This window comes from Cibotium barometz, chromosome 56 (assembly GCF_041138505.1).
Source record: "Cibotium barometz isolate CiBa-2024 chromosome 56, ASM4113850v1, whole genome shotgun sequence".
Lineage (NCBI taxonomy): Eukaryota > Viridiplantae > Streptophyta > Polypodiopsida > Cyatheales > Cibotiaceae > Cibotium > Cibotium barometz.
In genome coordinates this window covers 5,104,437-5,130,064 of record NC_141101.1, presented here as the reverse complement: position 1 = coordinate 5,130,064, position 25,628 = coordinate 5,104,437, and the positions used below count along the sequence as shown (strand labels likewise).

Here is a 25,628-nt window from a genome sequence, read left to right as displayed (position 1 = left end):
CTTGCCTGCAGGTAAACATGCCGTGGGGACTAAGTGGGTTTACAAAGTGGAGAGGAAAGCTGATGGTTCAGTTGACAGGTACAAAGCCCGTCTTGTGGCCAAAGGCTATGCTCAGAAAGAGGGTATTGATTATGAAGAGACCTTTGCTCCCACTTCATGTATCACCACCATTAGATGTGTTATTGCCGTGGCTTCCCGCCATAATTGGGAAGTGCATCAGTTGGATATCAAGACAGCATTTCTCAATGGTCTATTGGCAGAGGAAGTCTATGTTGCACAACCTCCTGGCTTTGAGGTTGTAGGTTCTGAAAAAAAGGTATGCCGGCTTAAGAAAGCCTTGTATGGATTGAAGCAGGCACCTCGGGCTTGGTATGACAGGATTCACACTCATTTGCTCAGCCTTGGTTTTCAGAATAGTCCCACAGAGGTGACTTTATATATCCGCAAGAGGGGGGCCGATTTGCTGATTTTGATCCTCTATGTGGATGACATGATTCTCACTGGGCCACATCCCAAAAAAATTGCAGATTTTAAACGGGAATTACAACAATCATTTGCTCTTACTGATCTTGGCCAGTTGCAGTACTATTTGGGCATACAATTTGCTCAGACTGAGGGGGGGATTATTATGTCACAATCCAAGTACATTGGGCAGCTCTTACAGAGATTTCAGTTTGAGGACTGCACCCATTAGAGACTGGTTTTCGTTTCTCTGCTGAAGATACCAGTGGAACTTGTGATGCTACCTCTTATCAGCAGGCAGTTGGTTGTTTACTTTACTTGTGTCATACTCGGCCAGACTTGGAGTACGTGGTCTCCCAATTGAGCAGGTTTATGCACAGTCCCAATCATCACCATTCGCATGCAGTGAAACGTGTCTTCAGATCATAGTTACCAGGGGACGGGGACGGGGACGGCTAAAGGTAGGGAACGGGGACGGGGGGTGGGGACGGCACTCAAAATTGTTAATTTTAGAGGAGTAAAGAATCAAGATTAATCAATCAATAACAACAAGCTTTCTAACTCCAAAATTTATGAATCATGATACACATTACATTTAAAATTAAATTACGGTACGAGGTGCAAGAGTCAAGAGTCAAGACTTGCAAAGTCGGAAAAGAAAGACTTTAAAGTTGATAACATTAAATAGATATACTCAAAAGATGTTGGGGCCTAGGCGATACAAAATATAAGTCACTCGCGGGCCTAGGCGATACAAAATATAAGTCACTTGCTCTCATACTCTGCGCTCCCAATAAGAGAGGTGCTAGCCTCATGATCATGAGTGCGTGAAGTGTGGATGGGGTTTGTGTCATCCGATGAAGGCTCATGATGAGAACCATCTGTCCCACCCTCCTGTGCAATAGTTGTAGCTGCCTCCTCCTGTTCCATCTCCCACTGTGTAAAAGTATCGGCATTGCATCTTGCACTCTTGCCAAGCATGCACAAGTTTGCGCTAATGAAGACAAGATCATTAGCTCTTTCCACCCCAAGCCGATTTCTTTTCTTTGATGAAATGTGGCTGTAGGAGGACCATAATTGCTCTAGGCAAGAAGAGCTAACGGACTGGCTCAAGATCTGGATCGCCAACTGTTGTAGCTCTGGTCCATCTGATCCGAAGTCCTCCCACCATAATGCTGCACCAACCTTGAATCTGTCCTGCTGCGCATCTGCACATCCATATGAGCCTTGAAATGCCCTGTAATTAGAGAGCTGGTCTCTAATTTTGCGCCTGATTTCTGCATCCGGCGTGAGGCGATCCAAGATGAGTCTCCAACCGTTGCTCACCTCTTTATCACCCTCCTGTCCTTTTCCCTGAAATTTTGGGTCCACCATAAAAGCAGCTGCATGTAAAGGAGAGGAATATGAGCTCCATCTCGCCACACAAAGCGAGTGGATCTCCTCATATCTATCTACGTCTGGCTCAAGCTTCTCAAGACTCTCTATCATCTGGTCCATGGCTTCATATACTTTGCCGATGCATGGCTGCATAGCATCAACAATCCTGAGCAAGTGGACAATGGGATGCACCATGGCGTCAGTGCGCTTGAGGTCCTTCCAAAAATCAGCATCGTCGACCTTTTTCTTGCATGAAATCCCTACCTGTGTACGTGCAAAAGATGAGGAGCAAAACTCATCACTGATGAATAGTTGCCGCACGGCACCCTGACAATCCTTCAAGCGATGCAACATAAGAAAGTTGTATGCAAAGTGAGTGTCCGAGTACTTGAGAAGGACCTTTGTGGACCTCTTTCCAAACTCGGATCGAAGGTATGTGTGATTGTTGATGAAGGTCACAATTGCACATGCATCATCAATCACCGATTCAATCCATGACAATTTCCCAATATCTTTCAAAAGATTATTGAGACAATGTGCCATGCAAAAAGAGACGGTGATTTGAGGATACATACTCTCAAGAATAGCTCCCGCTGCCCTATTTGTCGCCTCACCATCTGTGATGACGAAACCGATCACACATTCGGGGCCGATAATCTCGACAGCACTACTCCACTCAGCAGCAAGTACATCCGCACTCTTTCCCGTCCCTGAAGCATCATGTGAGGAGACAAAGTACATCTCCCCCCCGTGAGTATGCCACAAGGCCATGGATAGACCTTTTCCGCGTGTCACTCCATCCGTCTGCAATCAAAGAGACTCCATTGCGAGCCCATTGTCTCTTTGTGTTTGCCGCCGCTTGCTCAACAAGGCGTTTCTCCTTGTCAAGCATAGTGGTCCGCAAGGTTTCGGAGGATGGAGGTGTGTAGTGAGGACCGTACTCGCCAATCTTCTTCACCATCGTTTTGAAGTAGTCGGACCTATTTATCATTTCAAAAAAAAAGAGGGTAAGTTATTAGAATGGCAAAATGGTGACCCGTGAATCGTGACTCGTGAGACATGATGATGAAATCATGTGAGTGAAATACGTTGTCGTGCCATGGCACGTCTATGATGTGAAACCGTGCATGTGAGGCCGTCAAATACACATCCAGATGTATGGGGATAAGTGCCATGACGAATCATTATATGATGCTTGAGTATATATGTTCATACTGTAGATAAGGTTCAATAAGATGAGCTGAGGCTGAGCCAGGTTTTGAAGCCTTTGACAGTGTGGTGTGAATTGTGGAGGATTTTTTTTTATGCTTATGGAGAATTTTGGAGCTAGCAGATATATTGTGCCTTGATAGGACTGGCTTTTGCTTGTGACATTAGCACTGATACAGAGAACTTAATGGTGCATATTAGTCGGGATCTTGATCGTATGCTTTAAATAGCAAAATCATATGCACAATAAGGATGCTGAATGGAGCTAAAGCATGAGAAAAACCTTTAGGAAGGCTATGGTATAAAGGTGGAAAAGAGTTGATTATATATATATATATATATATATATATATATATAGGGTCAACATTCCATAACAATGGAAGAAAGGGAAACAATAGGTGCATTGAAGGCTTTAACCTTAATGCTAAGGTTATGCTTTGTAACCTTAGTGTTAAGGTTAACAAAGCTTTTGGTGAATTTTCTAGAAAGCGTGGAAACGAAAATGCGCAGCCTTTCCTTATGGCATGCACAGCTGGCAGAACGTGGTGGGGGGGCTACCGAGATGGCCGCGGGAAAAGGGAGAAAAGGAACCGGAAAGAAACGTCGATGCAGAGAGGAGGAAAAAAATATATGCAGCGTCGAAGTTCAGCGTCGAATTAACCAGAGAATATAACTCTTTGAATATAATTTCTGTTTATGCTTTGTAGGTGCTAGAATTAGAGTATAATTCTAGAGCTACTCAATGATGTAATTATTGGGAAAATTATTTTCAAACCCGTCTGCAGCGATGCTTCTCCACATGATTTTCCCTCGCATAATCGGCGAGCTGTATATGTTTGGAAAAACAAATTAGAAGATCCACGTGTGCAAATCGTAAGTGGAGTTTTCTTTTGTTATTTATTCTCTTAAATTTGCTCTATGTGAATGGAGAAAACCGAATGTTTGAAACATCAAAAAGAAAATGGAAATAAATAGTGAGACCATGGGGAAAAGGCAAAAGAATTTGAAGCTCGGTGATTGGTGAAAAATGCATTGAAGCTGAGGGAAATTTGCCTTACTTTCTTCTCATATGGATTTGAAATTTATGAGTATGTCAAAGCTATGCCAAATGCAAAATTTTGCTTGTGAGATGTTAGAATATTAAGGCAGGTTTTCAGGTGAAAAAGAGCATCATGATTCAATGGTTTTGAGGGCACTGGATGAAATGGATGTAGCTGGCCACATGTATATTGGAAAAATTAGAAAGCTTTATCATGCCCACATGTGAATGGTTCAAAGGGATTTTATGCAATTCTGTGCAATCATCTGAATGAATTCAAGGATGTATTGAGAGAAGTGGATACATGTATTTGTCATTGGAAATAATGATGTTCAATACTCCTTGGGAAATCTTGTACGTGAAATACCTTGTTGGATCTGACATTCACTCTCACAGCTAGAAGTTTCGTACTTTCCTGGCTGTACTGCACACTTCACGACAACGTACCGTGCCACACGAAAAGCAATGTGGTCATGAAATAAGAAGCGGGCCACCGCGGCATCAACCTCCTCCTTGTTTTTGGGATCCCAACTCCCCTCAAGAGTACTTTGCCGACGAGAGAGAGAGGGTGGACTAGGTTGCGGCATTGAGAAGGCGGCTTGTGTGAAGCCACGAGTAGTGCCACGAGGAGGACGTGGTAGAGGGGTAGATGAAGATGCACCACCACCCGATGTAGAACCTGATGTTTGGGTTGGAGTGACATAAGTGTTGGGATCCACTCCACGCACCCTTTGGCTTGCATTCAAAGCTTGATGGGCGGCAAGCTTTGCAAGAAGCTCCTTTCTCATCTCCGGTGTGACCCGCTCACAAAATTTCACCTCATGACCGGGCTCATGCAACAAATCGGCCCTCACCCTATTGGCCCCACCCACACGCTTATATGGGCAAAGCTTGCATGTCCATGGACGTGCACCCCCCGCATGAGTAGGAGGCTCGAAGTTGACCTCATCCCACCATGACCAACCATCCGTTCTACTCCTACTGCCCGCACGAGAAGAGGATGCCATGAATAGTTAGTAACTTAGTAGTAGTCTAGTAGAAGAGGGTGGAGAGAGCTTAGAGGGTAGAGTAGGAGAAGAGGTAGAGGGAAGATTGAAGTAGTCTAGTAGGAGAGGGTGGAGAGGAAGGTGGTGGAGTAGGAGAGGGTGGAGAGGAAGGTGGTGGAGTAGGAGAGGGAGATAGTGGAGGGGAAAGCTTGAGTAGGAGAGGGAGATGGTGGAGAGCCTAGAGGTACATCATCATTCATGGAAGGCTTGAGCAATGAGTAGAAGAGGAGTAGCATAAGCCCATTATATAGCATATGGCAGCTCTCTCTCTCTCTCTCTCTCAGCCTCAAACGGCCAGCCTCAAACGGCCAGCCGCCAACGGCTAGTAGCCGTTGCCCGAAAAAAAAACGGCTAGTTTTCTGTAGCCGTTGCGCCGTTGCAGGCGTCTCCCGTCCCTGGCTGACAACGTCCCGCCCTCCCCTCCGACGGGGACGCCTGTCCCCTTGCCACGTCCCCTCCGTCCCGTCCCCTGGGCCGTCCCGCCTCCGTCTCGCGCCTGCAGTTAATCGGGACGGCGTTCCCACGTCCCACGTGGGCGTCCCGCCGTCCCCCTGTCACTATGCTTCAGATATATCAAAGGCACACAACACTTGGGCCTTTTTTACAAGGCTGATTCTTCACTTATCATGCATGGGTTCATTGATAGTGATTGGGCTGGTTGCTATGATACACGCCGATCCCATAGTGGCAATTGTTTCATGCTTGGCTCTTGATGCATCTCTTGGTTCAGCAAGAAGCAAGCAACAGTTGCCACATCTAGTTGTGAGGTTGAGTATAGGGCAGCTTTCACAGCTACAGTAGAGTGTGTTTGGCTACGGAAACTACTTGCAGATCTTCTAGTTGGTCAGACTACTCCTACAGTCATTCATACTGATAGTCAGAGTGCTTTGGCTATTGCAAGAAATCCTGTGTTTCATGCTCGCAGGAAACACATTGAGGTTCATTACCACTATGTCAGAGAGCGATGGTGAGATGGTGACATTCAGTTGTCTTATATTCCCACTGAAGACAACTTGGCAGATCTCTTCACGAAGGCTCTCCTGCGACCAAAGTTTGAGGCTTTTCGACAAGCTTTACACTTGGTACCATTTGTTACGTGATCTGCTACTCTGTACAGTCATAGGTTGCTATATCCATATTGACGAATTTGTGCAACCATGACCTTTAGTCTTCAGGTATCTTGAGACGTTTCCAGGATACTTCAGCCCATACCGTCGAGGGGGGTTTGTAGGCCACTCTATGGGCTATCCATAGGTGTCACTCATTCCTTGGTATGTGCCTTGTAGGCCTAGATATTGTCAGTTAGGACCTATGGTACAGTTAGTACTAGTTTCAATTGGGACACCTAGTACACGTATGACACCCAGTTTGGGTTTCATCATATTAGGTGTATCTTTTGTACTTTTCAGAACTTCAGCAATAGATCTTCTACAACACGCTTTGCTTCTTGCCTCCGTCTCCTGTTGCTTCCGTTGTCTACTCCACCCAACAAGGATTGGCAGCGAGTTGAGAGGCCCCAAATCATGATGTTCTCCCGTATGATCCGCAGCAAACCATCAGTCCCACACCAGATTATCCAGGCAGAGTTTGCTGCAGCCCGATGGTAGTGGAGGCACTCTTCCAGACAGTCACATACCTTCATCGCATCAGTCACATGGATCCCCACAGGTACCCGAGGCTTGCCTTGTAGTCCTCCAGACAGCTAGCACTTGAGGGGCACTCTGGAGTATGTTATGCACTAGTTTCCACTTGGTTCTCAGTATATGGGCTTTGCATGGACCACCTACCCACCCTTCAGTACAGTTTGGACTCCCCTTTTTTTCGGCTGTCTTACGAGGATACAAACCGGGTTACCCGGTTAGATCTTCTTAGCTTCTACACATATTGCAAATGGATCACATCCCCGGAGCTCCCCACGAAGATGCACTTTTACAGAGACCACTTCCTCACACTCACTGAGGATGGATTCATGCAGCAGCCGGGCTACTTGAGTGTTCACATGTTCCATGCCATGCGGATTGCGATTGGCCAGATACGGGTTTCTTCCCACCGCCTCAGAGTGGAGACAGGTGGAGCTGCGCGCATCTTCAGAGCCGGGAAGCTCGTACGGACACCCAGAGAGGAGAGGATCTGCCGACTATGCCACACAGAGGTTGAGACGGAGGAGCATTAGATATGCCGCTGTCAGTATGCTATGAGATCCGCGGGAGGTTTCACTGTCTATTTCGTGAGGGATTCGGTCCACTGTCCAGGATCACTCTCTTCCCACCGACATAGTGGATCTTGTGGACCCTCCACAAGCTGCTCTGGACCTACCTTGCCCGAGAGGAGTTACCTTGGACTGAGCCTCTGCACTCCAGCGTGCCCGACGCCCTCGACCTCATCAGCTCCAGATCCTGGACATGCTCCATCGCCATCGAGCTACCTTTCCACGTGACATAGCTGAGGGAGACCTCTTGTCCATACTCGTCAACCCCATGCTTGACATTTTGGAGAGTGGTATACTCTACTTGGAGCTGATGTTGCTCCCATGTTTTATGTTTTTAGTATTCCATGACGAGTTTCCATGGACACTTTTTTATCACCCCAGTCAAATAGCTATATTTTTGTTTTCATTCTGTTTTATTTTCCATTCCATGATGAGATATGCCATGGACATTATTGTACCACTTTGGTCTCATAGGCCCATTGGAACTTAAGTAGACGCTTAATATATCTTTCTTTCTTTCTTTCTTTCTCTCTCTCTCTATTTATAAACCAAGGTTATGGTGTTTAACACCACACAGGCATGGGTGACGAGATCAAAGCCTCAGTTCACTTTCCGAGGGGAGCCGGTAGAGTACGTCAGGTCATATGTCTACTTGGGAGTTACTTTCACACGACCGCGTTTCTCCCTGAAGGAGGTAGTAGCAGCTAGATTAGCTTGAAAGCATGCAGCCTTGGGGGCCCTTGAGAGGCAGTGTGCACACATACAGTTTCAGGAGCCACGCACCAAATTGTGGCTATTTGATACGCTTGTCACACCGACCCTCCTGTACGGAGCTCCAATTTGGGGGCCGAGGATACATCATAGATCTCAGAGAGGGACAGATGAGGGATGGAGGCAAATGAAGAGACCACTAATTATGATGATTGCCCGCATGATTCGGAGCAAATCATCAGTACCACATGAGATAGTTCGGGCTGAGCTGGGTGCCCCACCAGTAGTAACCGAGGCCCTATTCCAGGCAGTTACCTTTTTACAGCGGCTATGGGAGCTCCCTCAGCAAAGGTACTCCCGATTGGCATTGACCTCATCCATACAGTTGGCAGAGGATGGAGATACTCATTGTTGGTACGCTCAGATGAGATCATGGTTTGACCTACATGGTTTGCGGATAGAGGCACTACCACCCTTTCAGTACAGTCTGGGTTGTCCATTTTTGGATCTCACCCACTCAAAGCAAAACCGCGTGATTAGGATGGATATCATCAGAGTGGACACAGAGAGGACATGGACTAGCCCCCTTGAGCCCTTGGGCACGAAAATGGGTCATTACAAGAGCCATTTTCTACACCTCTCACTGGATGATTTTATTACCCGCCCGACGTACATTGATGTACACCTATCACATGGGATACGTTGTGCCATTGGACAGATCCGGACCTCATCACACCAACTGTGGATTGAGACAGGGCGATATGTGCATCAGATCTTGGATGACCGCATTTGTCAGCTTGTTACCAAGAGGTAGAGATAGAGGAACACTACATTTGCCGATGTATAGTCTATTATGAGATCCGAGGGAGATATCACTGCCTCTTTCGAGAGGGTTTTGGGCCGTTACGCAGGGTCATGGAGTTTGAGGATCAGAGATGCCTGGGATTGTTTCTACTTGAGGTCAGGAGACACAGAGAGACACTCTTGGCAGACAGGAGGCCGAGCCATGATGTACCTAGACAGAGGACCGTGGCAGATTTCTTCCGCACCAGCACCAGCAACCCAGCCCACTTGATACCTCCTCCATTGGGCCATCAGGGCACCGACCACGCTCCCAGGGTGTCACCACTGATAGAGCAGTTATCTTATGTCGTGCTCCTCGGCCACGCCCACCAGGATCCCGACCACGGCATCCTCACCATTGCCAGATCATAGCCATTATTGCTCGGCATCGGAGGCGCCTACCTCGCTTCTACGACCTCTCCATTCTAGACAGGCCCATGGTAGAGGTACTTGAAGTAAGGAGAGGGCGACACTTCAACTGATCAGCATACATGGATCTACCTGATATACATTTTTCAGTATTTTTCAGTACTTTCTATTCAGTATCATCTTGGAGTCTTACAGTTCTGTTCTTATAACTGTAGGACAATCAGTTTATTGTACTTTTTAGTCTCATTTAGTTCTCTTTGATGAGACACCAACTTTAGATGTACTCTTAGTTTTGGTCTCATAGGCCACTATGGCCTCTTACAGACGTTAATATATCATTTCATTTTATTTCTCTCTCTCTCTCTCTCTCTCTCTCTCTCTCTCTCTCTCTCTCTCCTTCATGAGCTCCAGATCTAGGACATGCTCCACCACCATCGAGCTACCTTTCCAAATGACATAGCTGAGGAAGACCTCTTGGCCATACTCATTAGCCCTATGCTTGATATTTTAGAAATTGGTATACCATCTATGGGGAGCTGATGTTGCTCTCATGTTTCTATGGTCCTAGTACTCCATGATGAGTTTCCATGGAGAGTTTTGTATCACCCCAATGAGATAGCTATGTTTATGTTTTGTTTATGTTTTATTTTCCATTCCATGATGAGATATGCCATGGACATTATTGTATCACTTTGGTCTCATAGGCCCATTGGGTCTTTTCTAGGCACTTAATATATATCTCTCTCTCTCCATTGCCTCTTCCGAGTTGGGTTCGGACCACTTTCCAGGATCATGGACTTCCCAAATCAGAGATGCTTGGGACTTTTTCTTCTAGAGCTCCGTAGACACAGGGAGTCCTTAGTGAGATCCAGATCAGCTGTACTTGCTCGAGGACCAGCACAGAGAGCTCAAACGAACTTCTTCCATACCAGCACTCCAAGGGCCGATCCACCCATCATACCCAGACGACAGGCTAGTGCAAGAGCTCGGCCGAGAGGTGTGACACTCGACAGAGTCACTGAGTTATGCAGAGCTCGATGCCCTAGACCCCATGGCCCTCACTCATGGCCACGCCACCACAAGAGGATTCGGGCCATCATCGCAAGACCTTGCGCCAGCCCAGTTTTACCACCTTGAGCACCATGTCACAGCGGCCCATGAGGGATGTATTAGGGTGATATGAGAGCTCTCTGCTCATGTACCTAGATCAGATTTTAAAGTTCTAGATTTTTGTTATCTTTCGTTATTACTATTTTGTACCTAGGATGATGTACCTCATGGATATGATGTAAGCTTTTGGTCTCATAGGTCATTTTGGCCTTTTGAAGACGTTAAGATAGGGACATCCACATCGGAATCCACTGCCCACAACAATTCCTCTACTACGACATCAGAGCTCACCACCTGTACCCACGCTCCAGCTCCACGTCCCAGAGGAGTTCTTAGTTAGAGAGCTTGATCCATTCTGCGAGCCAGATGCCGCCGCCGCTGACCCAGAGTATTAGGACCCTCCACCACACAGAGATGGATTCGTGAGAGGCTTGACATTCACCCCACCATCAGATCGGTTTTGGTCGAGGCGGGTATCGTCATTAGCTAATCACAGCATATCTCACTTTACACAGGATCATTTGTTGATCACATGTACTATCAGATGTTTTGATTTTACTTTTTCTTTCAATTTTCCATGGCTCAGTATATCCATGGTACCATTGTATTACTTTTGGTCTCATAGGCCCTTGGGGTCTTCCGTAGACGTTAATATAACTTTCTTTCTTTCTCTCTCTCTCTCGCCAGCAACACAGACATCAGCCCTAGCTTGAGGAGATCTTGGAGAGGCACAGAGCCACGACAATCTGCAGAGCCTTCTACATGCTAATCCCATGCTCGATATCCTTGACGGCCCCATCCCCCTACCGCGGGGGGTTAGCTCCATAGGTTGTACGATGATGATGGTCCCACTTTGTATTATATGGCTCGAATTTGACATTCCAAGCTCATAGCTCTAGTCTTTGTTTCTTTTTCTACCATGATGAGATTACATGGACACTATTGTATCACTTTTGGTCTCATAGACCCGTTGGGTCTTTTGAAGGCGTTTAATATAACTCTCTCTCTCTCTCCGGAAGACATTGACAGTTGTACATTGATTTGTCTCATAGGTCGAGTTCGTCCTCTAGTAGACGTTAATACAGCTTTCTTTCTTTCTTTCTCTCTCTCTCTCTAACCTTTTGGTCTCATAGGTCATTTTGGCCTTTTGAAGACGTTAATACAACTTTCTTTCTTTCTTTCTCTCTCTCATCCCACTACCTCAGAGTGGAGATAGGTAGAGCTGAGCGCGTCTTCACTGCTGGGACAGAGACCTAGGGAGGAGAGGAACTGTCGATTATGCTACACAGAGGCTGAGACAGAGGAGCATTACATATGTCACTGCCTAGTATACTATGAGATCCGTAGGAAGTTTCACCGTCTATTGCCTGAGGGATTTGGTCCACTCTCCAGGATCATTTACTTCCTGGACTAGGGTTGCCTAGTGCTCTTCGTGCTTGAACTCCGCAGACACGGGGACACTTCTTTGAGAGAGCTTTGCCCCCGACTGCCCCGACCCCTCCCTCTCCAGCCAACCATCACCAGCTTCTTCCGGACCCATGAGGCGGAGGACACCCATACAATGGATCCTGTGCCCCATCTTGGGCTGCTCCAGAGAAGAGTTACCTCGGACTAGGCCTCCGCATTCCAGCGTGCCCCCCCCCCCCCTCTTTATTTAGAGAGACATAGCCACAATAAGCTACGGGACAGGCAGGGTTTAGGAGGTCCTTTTCCACCTTAGATCACATCTTCACTTTGAGGGCCATTATTGAGGAAGCCAAGCATAAGAGAAGACAGGTGTACTGCTGCTTTGTGGATTCCGCAAAGCTTATGATAGTGTCCCGATTTTCAGGAGACTCCAGGAGCTTGAGTTCCAACAGCTATGATATGGGGAGTACTAACACTATATGAGTCGGTGACAGGGAGAGTTCGGGAATCCGCAGGTGTGTCAAAGGAGATCAGGAGTATGCCCACTACACCCACTCTCTTTGGACTCTATGTTGATGAGATTGAGAACTTCATTGACAGATTGGGAGGGGCTAGATCTACACTGGCTGATACACTAGTACCCATCCTCCTCTATGCGGATGACATTGTCCTAATTTCAGATTCATAGGAGGGACTGTAGAAGCATTTGGATGCTTTGGTGGCTTTTTGTGAGGAGCATGACCTAAGATGAACCTGGGAAAAACCAAAGTTGTGAATTTCAGTTTCCTATATCTGGGCATTACTTTCTCAGGACCAATCTTCACAATGAGGCCAGCAGCATAGACACAGATGGCACGAGGGCATGCAACTTTGGCTAGGATCGAGAGGCAATGTTTCCAGGCCCACTTCCAAGAACCAAGCACAAAGATGTGGCTCTTTGATACCTTGGTCACTCCCGCAGTATCTTATGGGATAGCTTTTTGGGGACTAGATTTAGGGCAAAAATACGGGCACAATTTAGAGAGGATATAGATCTTGATGTTGTCCAGGATCATCCGGAGCAAAGCATCGGTACCACATGAGATCATCAGAGCAGAGTTTGGAGCTGCCCCCTTGGTAGTGGATGCTCTTTTCCAGACAGTGATATACTTACACCAGGTATACGCACTAGGTGGAGACCGCCTTTGCCACACACAGATAGACTATTCATGGCACAGAGACTGGGACGATACACATCATAGAGAGTCCTCACACAGTTTGTGGCCCAGACAACCCCTGAAAATGAGACCTGACAATCTTTCCAATCAGTGTTGCCTCGACTTCTTTATCAAAATCTTCTTGTAAGGTCTTCGGAGAAAAGGATTTTTCTCTTGGGAGTGGAAGACGATTACAATAGTGCTAATATACACTGGAAAGGCTGATTGAACAGTAATGATAAATTTTTTCATACCTAAATGTGATCGCTTGAACATAATTAGGGGGTACGTTGAGAGGGGCGGAGGAAGGTGAAGCAAGAGAAGGAGGCGGGCAAGAGGAGGAGACGCGGACAGGAGGAGGGAGGAGAGGCGGACAGAAGGGAGGCAGATAGGGGGCAGGAGGTAGAGAGAGGCGGGTAGGAGGAAGTGAGGCACAACAGGAAGAGGTAGGTGGGCAGAGGGAAGCAGGAGGGAAGCGGGCGGAACCGAAGGGGGTTGGCATGAAGAGAAGGGAGGTGAAATGGAGCACATAGACAGCGCTTGGGCAGAGTACCGGAGCTCATGCATATTCGATACCTTAGTTCGTCAATTGACATTGTGTTGTGGGTTTTTTGATCTCATAATATACCTATCATGTATCTTGTTTTTTCTTGTCATAAAAATAATAGGAACATTCCATAGTTTAAAAAGAAAAGTTTTTCTAAATGCTGTACTAAGCACCCCGAGCACAGGAGTTGGATGAGAGAATGGCCCAACTACAAGCGGCACTCACAACCAGGACAATGGAACGGGACTGTGCGGTTGCTGCAGAAAAAAGGGTAGGAATGGGAACGAGGTTGAATTCTATGTTTGTGGATCAATAATTAAAGGTCTAAGTTAAATTTAGTTCATTAATCATTAATTCTGATTCTCAGATATGCCCTCTATAATGATATTCACATTACACAGTTGATATAGATAAGAGAGAATGAATTAAAACATACATTCTTGGCTGTATATGAACACTAGCAACCAAAAAATAGCCAACATTTTTGACTACGCCAGAAATTTATTTTCTAGTTTTTGTGGTAACATAAGGTGCTTCATTGAAATGTAGGAAGCCGAAGCAAGGCAGCTTGCAGAGGAAGGCCTTCAAAAAAAATGCAATGATTTATCGTAATTATCATATAAACTTTAAGTACATTTTTAGTTTTTGAAGATGTATGATGAGATAAAACTTTTATTATGAACCCTCAACTTGGAAATTATGTCAATGCGTGTCTCAACCAATTGTACCTTACATGTGACTTCTATGCAAACTGCAGTGTATAATTTGATGTGTTCTTGATCCCTAATGGCAGCTTAAATGTGAAGATAGCAATCCTGTGTATGTTGATTCACAGCTTAGGTGTGAATCCCATGTATGTTGTTCAACAGCTTATTGTGAAGATGTGAATAGAATGTATGTTGGTGTGTGGTGGTGGGTCTGTGTGTGTGTGTGTGTGTGTGTGTGAGTTGAAAGTAGTGATAGTGTGAAATCCTGTGGTGTGTGAGGTGTGTGTGTAAGTTCGCCTGCTCGACTGCTCGCCTGTGACCCAGTTCGCCTATCGCCTGCGACCTTGTTCGCCTGTGAGCCTGCGACTCACTTTGCCTTCGAAGCTGTGACTCTACTCGCCTGTGAGCCTGCGACTCTGTTCGCCTGCGATTCCTGCGACTGTGCTCGCCTGCGTCTCCTTTCGATTCTGCTCGCATGTGACAACTGTCTGTGAGCCTGCAATCTCACCTCTCCCTCCTCCTACTCTGTGTGTGTATGTGTGTGTGTGTGTGTGTGTGTGTGTCGCTGAATGGACAAATTTATGAATTTGCAGCAGTTTATACGCCACAAAGCTCAGCTGACAGGGCAAATATATGGTCGCAAATGTTGGCTTATCCATGGCTCCATAATGCATTCCTTTGTGGAGATTTTAATAATGCTCCATCTCCTGAATTTAATTCCACTGGAAGAACTCATATGCTTGGAGCTGAACGCAGAACATGGAATGATTTGCTCTCTTCCTGCAATATTTTGGACCTATGGCAACATGTATTTCCTCATCTGCAAGGGTTTACCTTTAATCACAATGCTTTTCCGCATATCTGGACACGTCTGGATCGCTGGTACTTGTTACATGCAGACCAATATGATGATTTTGTTTGCAAGCTATGGATTGATCGCTCCATGTTACTCTCTGATCATTCTCCTTTATGGTTAGGCCTTTATTTTGATATGCCACAGGATGTTTCTATTCTTCAGAAACATAGGCTGTTGCTTTTAAACAACAGTTATCTTGTGCATGCTGATTTCAAGGAAATGGTTTTCCAAGCCATTGAGCCTTTGCCCCTTCAAATGCATGAGGATATTGACATTGCTTGGTTTCAATTTGTTCAGCGCATGTAGGCTGTGATTTGTGATTATGGTCGTTATTACATGGCCGACTTGCGGAATCGGATCTTGCAGGCTAAAGAAACATGTCAATCTATGGCTGATCTTGTTCAGTTTCGGGCTTTAAATACCAATGAACAAGAATCTTTAATGCAGGCTAAGCACTTCCTCATGCTAAATGATCAAAGAAAATTGCAAAAATGGTTGACACGTTCGCGACATCGAGCTATCATAGATAAGGGTTGCTCTTCCAAAGATTTTTTCAAAAATCTACATGCTTCAAGACACAAGGAATGCATCAGAAGGGTGAAAAAATCTGATGGTCAATGGACTCATTCTTTCTTGGAGCTCTCGTACATTGCTAGTCAGCATTTTGTAGCTCTTTTTGCTAAACCGCCAACAACTTCACCTGATATACTTAATGCTCGTTATGCTTTATTGCATTATGTTCGGCCCATTATTTCTCCACAGGATGCTTTGGAATTAGAATCTCCGTTCACTGATATTGAACTTAAAGATGCTTTGCGTTCAATGGGTCGATGGAAATCTCCCGGATGGGATGGATTGACAGTGGAATTTTTCTATGCGTTTTGGCCTCAGCTGGAACAATCATTGTTGTATATGATCAATGAAGCTTGGGCAAATGATGTACTACCATCTTCTTGGAAAGAAGGATTGGTTAAGCTTTTCCCTAAACGGGATCTTTGTGAAGCTTTTTCTGATTGGAGGCCCATTACTCTTATGCCCGTCATCTATAAGCTTCTGACTAAGATGTTGGCAAATCGTATTAAAGGATTTTTACATGATGGTTTGCATCCTGCGCAATATGGTTTTGTGCCTCACAGGCAAATCAATGATAATTTGGCTAATGCTTATATTGCCATTGAATATGCCAAATACACTAAGCAGGATGTACTCATTTTGCAGGTTGATATTGAGAAAGCTTTTGATTCTGTGCATTGGGATTATATAGCTATGACTATGAGTTATCTTGGTTTTGGTGCAAAGTGGCAAAATATTGTGTATTGGCTCTATAATGACAGTGATGCTTCTTTGATTTTGAGCTCTTCTCTATCAGATTCTTGGAAATTGGGACGTTCAGTTCGCCAGGGTTGTCCGCTTAGTTCCTTGTTGTTTGCTATTGCCACACATCCTTTTCTTTGCTACTTGGATTTTTTGCAAGCTACTGATGAATTGCATGGCTTACAGCTTCCTGCTGGGCATACTTTCCTCGCTCAGGCTTATGCTGATGATTCTTTTTTTATGCCCAAGAATACGCAACAAGATCTTCAGAGATTAATGGAGGCTTTGGAACTTTTTGGTCTGGCTGCTGGTTTGAAAGTAAACTTCCGTAAGTCTACCTTGCTTGCGCTTAATGTACAGCAATGGCATCATGTATTGTGGCCCGGTGGAATACCTCCTGCTGGACATATTGTTCGTCATTTGGGTTACCCTTTGGGTTGGCAGCTGTCATCTTCACAAATGATTCAATGGGTTATGCTAAAATTGAATCGCAAAATTGATTATTGGCAGCTTTCCACTTGGCCTCTTCATGTACGTCTCAGGATAGTGCAGGCTATTGTAATGGCTTACATACAGTTCTTTCTTCCATTGATTATGTGGAGGAAAGCTGATATAGATCGGTTTATGTCTCTGGCAATGGCAATTGTGTGGAAAACTCAACATCGTAAAAAGGGTCTTCGTCTTTTGTCAATGCCAAAGATGTGTTCTCCAAAGAAACATGGTGGCTTGAACATATTGAATATTCATTTTCATGTGCTTGCTCGTAAATCCACTTTGCTGTTGGAATTTGTACAACAGCGCCAGCCATGGGCTATTATGTTGGGTCATATGTGTATGTCTATGTCTTCATCTGCTTTTGGAAAGTGGGCTGTTACGTATTGGGATGCAATTTTCAGCCATTTCGATGGAAAAATTGTCGGCTGTCCTCTTTCATCTAAGTTGATTTCTGCCTGGAAACAGGTTACGCAATATCTTTTTTGGAATCCCAGGCTTAATGGGCAATTTTCTTCGCTTCGCCTTGAGAGTATTCATTGGTCAAAGGCTTTTGATGTGCCCTTGGCTCTACGTGAGCCTAGGAAGGCATATTTCCTTTCAAAGAAAGGAGTTTATCTTATTGATGATGTTTTGGATGCTGGTGGCCATGTGCTTTCTTTTGTGGTTGCCGCCAGAAAATTTGGTCTGGGGATGCATTATAGAACAATCTGGCAGCTTATTCGAGAGCTTCTTGCTCCTTTTGAACCAATTGCAGATTTGGATTGTTCTGATCGTTTGGTTGATTGGAGCCTTAGAAGAGAACAACCTCCACGAGGCCCTTTATCAATGGCTAAACTTTCGGTTCATTCGATATATCATCTCTTGTTGCCTGCCTCTTGGGTTCAAGAACATGCGAATCAGATTTGGCATCTTCATAAAAGTCAGGCTTGGTGGAAACCGCGGCTTCATTCTCTTTGGAAATGCAGTCTTTCTTTGAAAAGTAGACTTTTTTTATGGAGATGCTTGATTGGAGTCTTGCCAGTCGGCCTTTTCTTGGCTAGGCGACTTTTGGCACCTTTTACTTGTCATAGTTGTGGTGCTTCTCAAGAGACAGTCTTTCATCTTTTGTGGAGTTGTCCTCTCACCAGGACTTTTTTGGATCAGATTGCTGCACGTTTGAGAGCCCGCTTCTGACAGGCACCCTTTGGGAAATACTTTTGGATCTTCGGTCTTCTCCCATCACCCCTTAGATCCTATAAAGTCTTCTTTGATTGGGTTCGTTATTGGGCTTTATGGACTACCTGGCAGTCTCGCAACAGGATAGTTTTTGCTGGGCCTCATTTGGATGCTTACTCATTCTTCCGTTCCTCTCTTCAGCAATCTTTATATGACTGTCTCTCTCTTCATGAGATTGACTCATCTCTGTATGCTCTTTTTACAGATTGTTTTTAGATGTTTAACTATGTTCACACTGAACATAGTGAACACTCTACTAGTCTCCCTTGTATATGGTCTTTTTAGTGGGTTTTCCTCGTTTTGAGGTTTCCCACCTGTAATTAATGACATGAAGCTTTACAAAAAAAAAAGAAAAAAAAAGTGTGTGTGTCGCTGAGATCTTTGCACGCCATCCTCTCTCCCCGTGCAGTTTCGCCTTCCTTTTCAGAAATTTTAAAGGGTCCTGTATACAGCATACAGCTTTTTAAAAAAAAAAGGTTGTTTAGCAGTGTTGTACAGACTTTACTCTTGCAATTATGTCTGAGACTGTTGTGACCTATGCTCGCCGGGATAATGCTGCAGACAGTAACAAGAGGCAGCATGCTGCAATTGAATCTGTCACCATGATTAAGCAAGATTCGTCGGATGCACAGTTTGTATATGAGGCTTTATGTGAGGACTTTGTAGACAGTTGTGTCAAATGGAAGGACCCGCCTCCTTTCAGTTACAAGATTAAATTGCCGACGATTGTGTCTCCTCTGCGTAGATACTCAGAGAAAGGGATTATTCTCTTTTTTCCAGGTAAAATGCCTTCTGCGCAAGAAGTAGCTCAATGGATTCAGTCCATTCTAGGTGGACCCTTTGTAGATGGAGTTCACTTTGCAGCAAGGGGTTTTTATGATGTATTACTGTCTGATGGTCAATATAAGCAGCAGATGCTTGAAACTTCTCCCCTTATGTTTGGTCTACAGTTGGTACATGTGTTACCTTGGTCCCCGACCAAGGACTATCAGTCCTTGATTAGGCATCGTTGTCCTGTTTGGGTCGAGGTCGTGGATTTTCCGGAATATTTGAGGGAACATTTGCCAGGTATAGCAGCCACTCTGGGCAAAGTGGTTTGTGCACCTCGTCCTACAGGAAACAAAAACAGATTTTGCATCTTGTGGGATACGGACCATGAGCAACCACTTGCAATTGCTGTTGAAGTAGAAAATGTGCGTGGCATGGGTGCACGTTACTTCAAATTAAATTGGGGAGTCTTTGCAGGTGCTTGTTTCACTTGTCATAAGTTTGGGCATATGGCTTCTGAATGTCCTTCTCTGCTGCATCCTCCGCCGTTATCTGCTGTACCTCCCATTTCAGCGAATGAGCAGCCAACTCAAGTTAAGGAGATACCAACAAATCAAGCCACTCGAAATACTCAAAAGGAGAAAGAGAAAGGAAAAGCTAAAGTTATTCCACAAGTTGTTTCTTCTTTGGCAGTGCCTAATCAACCTAAGGATAAAGGAAAAGATAAAATATCTTAGGCTGAATGGAAAACTCCGAAAAAAGCTACTATGGTTCGTCGTGCTCCCGTTCCTTCATGTAATTGGACTGCATCTGCCACTATTGCACAGTCTTCCACTTCATCGACTATGCTTTCTAGAATATGGTCGGATGTAGTTCGAGGTGCTTCCTCGAGTATGGATGCCGATGTAAATGCTTTGGATATGTGTGTTGATACGAATATGCATGAGTCTCTCTTGATTCAGGGCGAGGGCTCTCTCCCTGATTCAGTTGTTGTTATGCAGCATTGATTTTGCTGGCTGTTCACTGTATATACCTTTGTACAGATTTGATGTTTGATGCTCCAATAAAATGTCTTTCATACAATATTAGAGGACTTTGTGATCCTAGTAAATTTAGGTTGTTTTGGCACTATGTACATAAAATGCAACCTCATTTGGTGTGTGTGCAAGAACACAATCAGCATACCTTAGTGGGTCAATCAGGTCACTTTGCTGGTTATGATATATTTTATGCGGGCACTCAGCATTACTCGGGAGTTTTTATGCTTGTTAAGCATGATCTGCAACCAATGTTGGCCTACAATGATTCTGCTGGCAGATGGATGGTCATTCAATGTTTATTGTATGGACAAATTTATGAATTTGCAGCAGTTTATGCACCACAAAGCTCAGCTGACAGGGCAAATATATGGTCACAAATGTTGGCTTATCCCTGGCTCCATAATGCATTCCGTTGTGGAGATTTTAATAATGCTCCATCTCCTGAATTTAATTCCACTGGAAGAACTCATATGCTTGGAGCTGAACGCAGAACATGGAATGATTTGCTCTCTTCCTGCAATATTTTGGACCTATGGCAGCATGTATTCCCTCGTCTGCAAGGGTTTACTTTTAATCACAATGCTTTTCCACATATCTGGACACGTCTGGATCGCTGGTACTTGTTACATGCTGACCAATACGATGATTTTGTTTGCAAACTATGGATTGATCGTTCCATGTTACTCTCTGATCATTCTCCTTTATGGTTAGGCCTTTATTTTGATATGCCACAAGATGTCTCTATTCTTCAGAAACATAGGCTGTTGCTTTTAAACAACAGTTATCTTGTGCATGCTGATTTCAAGGAAATGGTTTTGCAAGCCATTAAGCCTTTGCCCCTTCAAATGCATGAGGATATTGACATTGCTTGGTTTCAATTTGTTCAGCGCATGCAGGCTGTGATCTGTGATTATGGTCGTTATTACATGGCCCACTTGCGGGATCGGATTTTGCAGGCTAAAGAAACATGTCAATCTATGGCTGATCTTGCTCAGTTTCGGGTTTTAAATACTAATGAACAAGAATCCTTAATGCAGGCTAAGCATTTCCTCATGCTAAATGATCAGAGAAAATTGCAAAAATGGTTGACACGTTCGCGACATCGAGCTATCATAGATAAGGGTTGCTCTTCCAAAGATTTTTTCAAAAATCTACATGCTTCAAGACAAAAGGAATGCATCAGAAGGGTGAAAAAATCTGATGGTCAATGGACTCATTCTTTGTCGGAGCTCTCATATATTGCTAGTCAGCATTTTGCAGCTCTTTTTGCTAAACCGGCAACTACTTCATCTAACATACTTAATGCTCGTTATGCTTTATTGCATCATGTTCGGCCCATTATTTCTCCACGGGATGCTTTGGAATTAGAATCTCCGTTCACTGATATTGAACTTAAAGATGCTTTACGTTCAATGGGTCGATGGAAATCTCCCAGATGGGATGGATTGACAGTGGAATTTTTCCATGCTTTTTGGCCTCCGCTGGAACAATCATTGCTGTATATGATCAATGAAGCTTGGGCAAATGATGTACTACCACTTCTTGGAAAGAAGGATTGGTTAAGCTTTTCCCTAAACGGGATCTTTGTGAAGCTTTTTCTGATTGGAGGCCCATTACTCTTATGCCTGTCTTCTATAAGCTTCTGACTAAGATGTTGGCAAATCGTATTAAAGGATTTTTACATGATGGTTTGCATCCTGCGCAATATGGTTTTGTGCCTCCCAGGCAAATCAATGATATTTGGCCAATGCTTATATTGCCATTGAATATGCCAAATACACTAAGCAGGATGTACTCATTTTGCAGGTTGATATCGAGAAAGCTTTTGATTCCGTGCATTGGGACTATATAGCTATGACTTGAGTTATCTTGGTTTCGGGCAAAATATTGTGTATTGGCTCTATAATGACAGTGATGCTTCTTTGATTTTGAGCTCTTCTCTATCGGATTCTTGGAAATTGGGACGTTCAGTTCGCCAGGGTTGTCCGCTTAGTTCCTTGTTGTTTGCTATTGCCACACATCCTTTTCTTTGCTACTTGGATTTTTGCAAGCTACTGATGAATTGCATGGCTTACAGCTTCCTGCTGGGCATACTTTCCTGGCTCAGGCTTATGCTGATGATTCTTTTTTTATGCCCAAGAATACGCAACAAGATCTTCAGAGATTAATGGAGGCTTTGGAACTTTTTGGTCTGGCTGCTGGTTTGAAAGTGAATTTCCATAAGTCTACCTTGCTTGCGCTTAACGTACAGCAATGGCATCATGTATTGTGGCCCGGTGGAATACCTCCTGGTGGACATATCGTTCGTCATTTGGGTTACCCTTTGGGTTGGCAGCTATCATCTTCACAAATGATTCAATGGGTTATGCTAAAATTGAATCGCAAAATTGATTATTGGCAGCTTTCCACTTGGCCTCTTCATGTACGTCTCAGGATAGTGCAGGCTATTGTAATGGTTACATACAGTTCTTTCTTCCATTGATTATGTGGAGGAAAGCTGATATAGATCGGTTTATGTCTCTGGCAATGGCAATTGTGTGGAAAACTCAACATCGTGAAAAGGGTCTTCGTCTTTTGTCAATGCCAAAGATGTGTTCTCCAAAGATACATGGTGGCTTGAACATATTGAATATTCATTTTCATGTGCTTGCTCGTAAATCCACTTTGCTGTTGGAATTTGTACATCAGCGCCAGACATGGGCTATTATGTTGGGTCATATGTGTATGTCTATGTCTTCACCTGCTTTTGGAAAGTGGACTGTTACTTATTGGGATGCAATTTTCAGCCATTTCGATGGAAAAATTGTCGGCTGCCCTCTTTCATCTAAGTTAATTTTTGCCTTGAAACAGGTTACGCAATATCTTTTTTGGAATCCCAGGCTTAATGCGCAATCTTCTTCGCTTCGCCTTGAGAGTATTCATTGGTCAAAGGCTTTTGATATACCCGTGGCTCTACAAGAGCCTAGGAAGGCATATTTTCTTTCAAAGAAAGGAGTTTATCTTATTGATGATGTTTTGGATGCTGGTGGCCATGTGCTTTCTTTTGTGGTTGCCGCCAGAAAATTTGGTCTGGGGATGCATTATAGATCAATCTGGCAGCTTATTCGAGAGCTTCTTGCTCCTTTTGAACCAATTGCAGATTTGGATCGTTCTGATCGTTTGGTTGATTGGAGCCTTAGAAGAGAACGACCTGCACGAGGCCCTTTATCAATGGCTAAACTTTCGGTTCATTCGATATATCATCTCTTGTTGCCTGCCTCTTGGGTTCAAGAACATGCGAATCAGATTTGGCATCTTCATAAAAGTCAGGCTTGGTGGAAACAGCGGCTTCATTCTCTTTGGAAATGCAGTCTTCCTTTGAAAAGTAGACTTTTTTTATGGAGATGCTTGATTGGAGTCTTGCCAGTCGGCCTTTTCTTGGCTAGGCGACTTTTAGCACCTTCAACTTGTCATAGTTGTGGTGCTTCTCAAGAGACAGTCTTTCATCTTTTGTGGAGTTGTCCTCTGACCAAGACTTTATTGGATCGGATTGCTGCACGTTTGAGAGCCCGCTTCCGACAGGCACCCTTTGCGAAATACTTTTGGATCTTCGGTCTTCTCCCTTCACCCCTTAGATCCTATAAAGTCTTCTTTGATTGGGTTCGCTACTGGGCTTTATGGACTACTTGGCAGTCTCGCAACAGGATAGTTTTTGCTGAGCCTTATTTGGATGCTTACTCATTCTTCCGTTCCTCTCTTCAACAATCTTTATATGACTGTCTCTCTCTTCATGAGATTGACTCAGCTCTGTATGCTCTTTTTACAGATTGTTTTTAGATGTTAAACTATGTTCACACTGAACATAGTGAACACTCTAATAGTCACCCTTGTATATGGTCTTTTTAGTGGGTTTTCCTCGTTTTGAGGTTTCCCACCTGTAATTAATGACATGAAGCTTTACAAAAAAAAGTGTGTGTGTGAGAGTGTATCTTCTTTGACTACTTTAACGTCTTCCCTGTTTTGACTCACTTTTTGCTCGGTGTTATACCCTCTGCTTAGCTCCTGTATTGGGCAAGGCTTGACAGATGGTATTTGTTTTATCCACAACAATTTGCAGATTTTAGCCCTCATCTCTTTATAGATTTCTCATTGGGCTTGTCAGATCATGCTCCGTTGTGGATGAATTTGCAGCTTGGCATGCCTCTTGATGATTTGCCATTTCTCTCCAGTAGATTATTGCATGTTAATCGGGCTTATTTCCAACATCACAACTTTCAGCAAATGATCAGATTTGCCATTCATCCTTTGCCAGTTCATGCCCAGGAGGACATGAATTATGCTTGGGACAGCTTCGTCTCTCGTATTCAGAATGTCATTAGGGAGTATGGCAAATGGCACATGACAAAATGGAGGAATGAGGTTAAATGGGCAAAAAGGACAGCACAACATTTGACTGAATTTTCTCAGTCGAGGCCACTCTTTGATTCAGAAAAGGATTCCCTTTCACATGCACAATTTAAACTTACTGTTAATGATCAGAGGAAATTGCACAAATGGCAGATTAGGGCAAGAATGAAGCCCCTCATGGATAAGGGCTGCTCTTCAAAATCCTTTTTCCAGGGCTTGCATGCTACTCGAAATAAAAATTCATGTCTAAGGCTTAGGAAACTGGATGGCTCTTGGACTCACTCTTTCTCTGATCTGCAAGACGAATGCCACAATTATTTCCAAAAATTGTTTTCTGCTCCTGGTTCCCCATCAAATCAAGTGACTGATGCCAGGACTGAATTTCTTCAATATGTTTCTGCAATAGTTGAAATGGATGATGCTCTTACCTTGGAGAGGCCTTTTACTGACATAGAACTTGATAATGCGTTGTTCCACCTCAGCAAATACAAGTCCCCTGGCTGGGATGGCCTTACAGTGGAATTTTATATTTCTTTTTGGGATGATTTGAAAGAGGTTTTTTTGTGAATGATCAATGTGGCCTGGCAAGAAAATTAGTTGCCGCACTCTTGGAAACATGGTATAGTCAAGCTTGTCCCCAAAAAACATCTGTGTGATCATATATCAGATTGGAGGCCTATTACTTTGATGCCTGTACTTTACAGACTTATTGCCAAAATGATTGTACATAGGCTTCACAGGATACTGCATGCAGGACTTCATCCTCATCAGTATGGTTTTGTGCCGCGAAGACAAATCCATGACAATATATCCAATGCCTTGACTGCAATTGAATATGCTAAGTATTCGCATCAAGATGTGCTTATATTGCAGGTGGATATTGCTAAGGCATTTGACAATGTTCAATGGGATTTTATCTCTCAGATCATGACGAAGTTGGGCTTTGGTCCCAAGATGGCAAATGCTGTTTATTGGCTTTATTCTGGCTCTACTGCTCAGTGCATTCTTGGGCGCCATCTGTCTCGGTCATGAATATTGGGTCGATCAGTTAGACAGGGCTGCCCTCTCAGTGCCCTCTTCTATGCCATTGCGACCCATCCTCTTTTGATGTATCTTGATCATCTTACAAGCATAGGACAGATGACTGGTCTGGTGGTGCATTCCAGAGATATTGTCAGGCATTTGGGATATCCCATAGGATGGCATATCACCAGAAAGCAGCAGTTAAAATGGATTTTCCAGAGACTTCAACATAAACTGGAATACTGGAAGATTTCTACTTGGCCTCTTCATGTCAGGCTCAGAATAGTACAATCCACTGT

The 25,628-nt window shown here is 44.2% G+C and overlaps 1 protein-coding gene across 1 annotated transcript in view; it reads left to right on the top strand.

Annotated features, from left to right (window-relative positions):
- The window catches only part of LOC147606821 (uncharacterized), a 200,344-nt gene that overhangs the window by 63,293 nt on the left and 111,423 nt on the right, over positions 1–25,628 (top strand). The window contains exons 9-10 of the mRNA XM_086791117.1: positions 13,710–13,796; positions 14,075–14,133. Of these exons, the coding sequence (XP_086647243.1) occupies positions 13,710–13,796; positions 14,075–14,133 (146 nt within the window). The remainder of the gene's footprint in view (positions 1–13,709; positions 13,797–14,074; positions 14,134–25,628) is intronic.